Source organism: Salvelinus sp. IW2-2015, linkage group LG13 (assembly GCF_002910315.2).
Source record: "Salvelinus sp. IW2-2015 linkage group LG13, ASM291031v2, whole genome shotgun sequence".
Taxonomy (NCBI): Eukaryota; Metazoa; Chordata; class Actinopteri; order Salmoniformes; family Salmonidae; genus Salvelinus; species Salvelinus sp. IW2-2015.
Window position 1 is genome coordinate 32,188,626 of NC_036853.1, and position 6,000 is coordinate 32,194,625.

Here is a 6,000-nt window from a genome sequence, read left to right on the forward strand (position 1 = left end):
GTATCGAAGGGAAACAGCGAGGGGAAAATGTGTTCAGTTCAGGGAAAATGTAATTTAAGAAAAAAAAGTTAGACAGGGTGGTGCTTAGCTTGGATGGAAAACGCGCCAAGAAACATTCCTGGCATAGTTTTGGAACAGTTCAGCAGTCAGCCAACAACGACGTCAGCTTTCACTACAGTATAAAGGACAGGAGGTACTTAGCTTCAGCAGACTGCAACTTGCAACCAGAGCTAGAGCAACTCCTAAGCCTCTAACCAAAGATACTAAAAAACAAACCAAACCGCTACAGACGAGACGACTGACTGCTACACTTAGGATAAAAAGACACTTGCGAAGACTTAAAGCAATATTTCGAAAAGGAATAGCAAAAGAAGACAAATCTTATTCTTGAATAGAACAAGAGAACAAGGCAAATATGTTCATTTGCTCAATCGTCGTGATGTTTATTGGAACCTTCAACGTGGTAAGTTATTTTTTCTATAAATAATTTCAGTTTAAAGTTTCTTGTCTTTATTGTCTGGGAAATACAACATTGTAGAACACTGGTTTGTAAACCTATTGCCTTTTACTAAATCATTTCCGCACTGTTTGAATAACGAACTAAAGAAGCTATGTAAATATAACCTAAAAATGTCACTCTTTTAAGATGTTGGTTACAAAGTATCTATCATTAACGTGCTCGGTTATCCACGCAGGTCATTTCCTCCTCCTCCTGCCCCTCGGTATGCGAGTGCCCGATGGAGATTCCCAGGTGCGCACCCGGTGTGAGCCTCGTAGCGGATGGCTGCGGGTGCTGTAAAGTCTGCGCGAGACAACTCAATGAGGACTGCAGTCTGACCGAGCCTTGCGACCACACCAAAGGGCTGGAGTGCAACTTTGGGGCCAGCTTCGGAGCTATGCGTGGCATCTGCCGTGGTAGGTGTCTCATTCAAATCCTACTATGCAGTAAACTGATCTTAGGTCTGAATAATGTTAGTTTTAAAGTTTGTAACCTTGTTAAAGTAATAGGGTAGAGTTAAGATGAACTAGTGAGAGAAAAAGAGGACCATGTGATTTCAACTCTAAGGAATGTAACTCAGTGCCTCAGTCTAAACTCAGAAGTACAAACATCCTGCTCTAGTAGAAAGTGATCCCCCCCTCAGTGGCTCCTCTCCTTAGGCAGCCCTAGCCTAGAACCTTCTGAGGAATTTTTACAGTTAAACCAAGCCTCATCAGCCAGCATGTGATTTGTGATGTCTATAGCAGACGCTAGCCTTTTGAACAGAGGAATAACAGCCTTTTCCACTCTCTTCTCCTCAGCTAAGTCAGAGGGTAGACCCTGTGAGTACAACAGCAGGATTTACCAGAACGGAGAGAGCTTCCAGCCTAACTGCAAGCACCAGTGCACATGCATCGATGGGGCTGTGGGCTGCGTCCCCCTGTGCCCTCAGGAGCTCTCCCTGCCCAACCTGGGCTGTGCCAACCCAAGGCTGGTCAAGGTGGCAGGCCAGTGCTGCGAGGAGTGGGTGTGTGATGACGGCAAAGACACTGACATCATTGGCAAGCTGTTTGGCAAAGACAGCATGACTGACGAGTCAGAGAGCGACCTCACCAACAGGAATGAGCTCATCGCCATCGTCAAGGGAGGACTCAAGTCTCTACCTGGTAAGCAGCTTCTTTCTAGCAGCAGCCATTTTTTATTTCAACTTTCAACAATAACATGTTCCATTGCCTGAAATGTTCAAGCCCATACCGGAACAGTTTGTAATGTTTGTTTGATCTTTCTCCTTACAGCTTTCAGAGTCCAGCCTGAGAGCCACATGTTTGAGAGCCAGAAGTGTATTGTCCAGACCACTCCTTGGTCCCAGTGCTCCAAGACCTGTGGCACAGGCATCTCCACCAGAGTCACCAACAACAACAATGAGTGCAAGCTGGTCAAAGAGACTCGCATCTGTGAAGTGCGACCATGCACCCAGTCTCCTTACTCCAGTCTTAAGGTAAGCTCAAGCCACTAAGACTATACTATACTGAAACATGGCATACTATATATTTTTTTTATTTTAAATAACACTGCTCAGCTTGTTTATGGAACATCTTGACTGACTGTTTCTCTCCCCTTGTTCCCCCTAACAGAAGGGAAAGAAGTGCAGCAGAACCAAGAAGTCTACCCAAGCTCAGAAGTTCACCTATGCCGGCTGCTCCAGCCTGAAGAAGTACAGATCCAAGTACTGTGGATCCTGTGTGGACGGCCGCTGCTGCAGCCCCCAGCAGACCCGCACCATCCGGATCAAGTTCCGCTGCGAGGACGGAGAGACCTTCAACAAGAATGTCATGATGATCGAGTCCTGCAAGTGCACCTTCAACTGTCCTCATTCCAACGAAGCCTCCTACCCCTTCTACAGACTCTTCAACGACATCCACAAGTTCAGAGACTAAATCAAATCTGATTGGGCTGAGAACTGACCACTGAGAGATCCCAAAACAACAACATTGACAGACCRATGGCAGTCCATCTAAACGCAGGGGTCCAACTTAACCGGCCAATGAACTATCAACTTCCTGTTGTAACTAGATTCCCAAGGAATTATGGGCTTACATCATGAGGACTTTATGAAGTGCACTGTCTGCTGTGACTGAATCAGCATTCTCAATTAAGATTCGCTTCATACTACTGGAGCATCATAGTAGCTTCGTTATGGAGCAAAATGTAAATGAACATGTGTAAATGACAACGTTAGTATGTTTAAATCAATTCGCTGTCTATATTTTCGACCAATACATACCAACCAGGCATGACCCCGAAAAACGTTTGACTTGTGTGTATATATATGTTGTATGGATATGCACATACGTAACTTAATTTAGTATACCATGATCCTGTAACCGAAGGAACCAAGACACCATGTTACTGTGGTTCCATTCCTTCCTGACATGGGCATATATGTTCATGTTTTGTGGCAGCTATCGAACTTCCCAACGTTATCAAGAAAGACAAAGTGAAACGTGAAATAAATGAATTCATGTTTTTATTATTGTTATTAATATTATTTATCAAAAAAATGTAGCTACTTTATTTGGATATTATGTGTCTTACTGGAATAAATTGTAAAAATGATTTAATTTTATATGTTAAAAAATAAAACATATTTATTTATGAAATGTAAACACCATCTTTGTTTCCTTTTTTGATCAAACTGAAGATGGGTGACCAACAACTATCAGGTTACTGAGCTGAACATCTTCGTTAGGATTAGTAAACAACAGTACATAAAGTACATGCATGTAGGATCATATAATACAGAGAGAGGGAGGTCAAACAAAGTCACAATATACAGTGGTGGAACTCCATTAGTGATACCATGGACATTCTCACTATAATGACTCCAACAGAGTGATCGTTCTGGGCTGATCTGTTCTCATATAACAGAGTTTTGCAGACCGTTTCCGGGTGTTGTGAATTGGAATGTCATTGTAGAGCTCTGTAAGCCAAGGTAGCTTGCATTCACCAGATGAGGCTAAGTCACGCACTTGACTAATTCGAACAAAAAAAGTCAATCCAAGCATAGCAATGAGCACGGAGCTATGCCAAGAATCTTAAGTGCCAGTAGTACCAATGAGCATTGATTAGAAGTAGCAATGAAAAGGAGACTATGTGACTATGAATGTATTTTACACATAGTATACTATAAAAGAAAGAATGTACCCTCTTAGAATACACTCTTAATCTTATTGGGAATAACACTAAATATATACCTCATTTGTAGTGGTTGGATAGAAACTTTGGCCCTCCGCACTATGCTAGCTGCAAGGGGTTGCTAACTTGCTGTAAATAGTCTGATAAAGCCAGGTGGGATAAAGCTTCCCAGCCTTAGGAAAGCAGACATCAGGTTGCAACCTGTGGAGGCTAATATTAGCAGGTGTAGGACAGGTAGCAGTAGAATCCTCAAAGTAGTCTCTCTTCTGCAGCTGCTGAGAGGGTGGATGTTTGCAGATGTCACCAGATACATATGGTTTGAATCGGGGTAAGCAGACCAGTGCTTAGGGGCAACTTCTCAGGTCGTAAGAACACACATAAACACATGTGCAAGTGCACACACATACAGACACACACAGAGCTAAGGGTTTGATCCAGGTAGAGGGAAGGGAACGGCTCAGGAATGCAGCGGAGGATCAGAAAGCAGACAGACATCCTGATGGGTGGCAGATGTTGGAAAAAATGTTGGATTCAGAGGAGTAACATGTTCACTAAAAGTCAGGAAGGCAGCCCTAAAAATAAACAAATACTAAGTGCCCGCTCAAACCCACAGAAAGTGCATCATATCAATACATGGCACAGAAAACCCATCTGACCAAAACCGCCATAGCAGGGTACCTATGCAGAACTTTACTTTCCTGCAAGGCTGGCGGAAAGTGCTTTTAATAGTTTGTATTTAATAGGAGGGAGAGCAGAGCGGGTGCAGGGAACATCCCCCTTGGTTATGGTTAGGCTGCATACCGAACACACTGTGCCCGCTGCTGAATGTTTTGCATAAATATCTGCTTCACACAAGGCCGCTTGAGGTTTACCTTATTTAAAGGATGTGTTTGGCCATTTATCCCAGTCTGATTTAGTCAAAACACTTTTTATAAGAAGTCTGTTTTTGTTTTTTGCTCCTTCGCCCCTATTTTGTCCCTCCTTCTGAATTTAAGGTAATATCATTTCAATCCCTGTTTTGTTTGGAAAGAGCACAACAACCACACTGTTGTCGTATGCTTGTTAACACAATGCAACTCAGATGGCTGTTAAGTAATGACACCAGAATACTGTGTGAGCAGTCCTTTTCAGTCATCCATACCATTCCTCAGTAATGTACAACAATCGGCCACCGTAGAGAGGGGTTCCATCCATTCACCAGTCATTGTAAGTCGGCTTTATCGAAACACCGTGTCAAGAAACTAGGCCCAGAGAATACATTGTTGTGACAGAAGGGAATGAAAAGGTGACCGAAAGAGCACAAAAAACATCTTAAAATCCTCCTACACCCATACACACAAACCCCACACCACATCACATGTCAGGCACACTTGAAATTACATCAAACACCAAGTACCTCACCCCCGGAACACAAAGTGTGTTTATGTGACAAAGACATTAACATGAAGGCTTCGTTAGGCACTACATACTGTGGTGCGGCCCCAGAAGCTAACGGGGGATGGCGAGAGAGAGGAAAGCTTGGCCATTACAGCATTACAGCATTCTGGAAGCTGCCGAGGCACTGATGTCATCTCTTTTACGGCCCCCTTGTCTATAACCTCAGGTTAATTTCCACTGTTATAGGGAACCCAAGGGCGAGAGGCACAGAGAGTTTTAAAAAGCCATTTCGAGTAGACCAAATTGAGAAAAAGACCCACTTCCTCTAGAACAGGGCCATCTAGTGGCCTGTGGCAGTATAGCGGGAACATAACCAGCATGCTGTGTGCACCGGTCCGAGTCTGAGATTTTACTGGCAAACAATAATGGGCATGTCTGACATTGAGAGAGACAGTGTACCAGTAATGCCTGACTGCATCAAGGCAGTGAGTGTGTTACACAAAATCCTAACAAGTTGCCAGGTTTATTAGCAATATAAATGCCTCTGTCTCTATGCCACAGGAGCATGATAATGCTCCCTGCATACGTTCTCACACCAGTTGGAGAGGCACCGGGGCATCATTTATAATCGTTGCGTAACTTTCACACAAAATATCTGGTGCGTCACCTCTGAAAAAAATATGTAGGCCCTACGTCTTAAAACAATGAGATCAATAAACTTGGTGCACGCCGTACATACGCATGTTTCCCGTTATAAACAGTGTGCAAATTACAGGGGGCCGAGGGGGGAGGTTCAGCCCACTAGTGAACTTGATACATTGTGGTGCTGATGAGCTCAGGAAAGACACAGCTATATTTGCATCCTGTATTTCAGCATCTTTTCAGCTGTCCCGACATTTTTTTATTTTTTTAAAGTTCAAAGTTCAACACATCAATTAATGCAGGCTACA

The 6,000-nt window shown here is 43.5% G+C and overlaps 1 protein-coding gene across 1 annotated transcript; it reads left to right on the plus strand.

Annotated features, from left to right (window-relative positions):
- Window positions 1-196: 196 nt before the first annotated feature.
- LOC111971345 (CCN family member 1) lies at window positions 197-3,144 on the plus strand. Its single transcript, XM_023998086.2, has 5 exons — window positions 197-463; window positions 696-915; window positions 1,300-1,644; window positions 1,774-1,976; window positions 2,113-3,144. The coding sequence occupies exons 1-5, from the start codon at window positions 416-418 to the stop codon at window positions 2,413-2,415; spliced, it is 1,119 nt and encodes a 372-aa protein (XP_023853854.1). The 5' UTR covers window positions 197-415; the 3' UTR covers window positions 2,416-3,144.
- The last annotated feature ends 2,856 nt before the right edge of the window (window positions 3,145-6,000 follow it).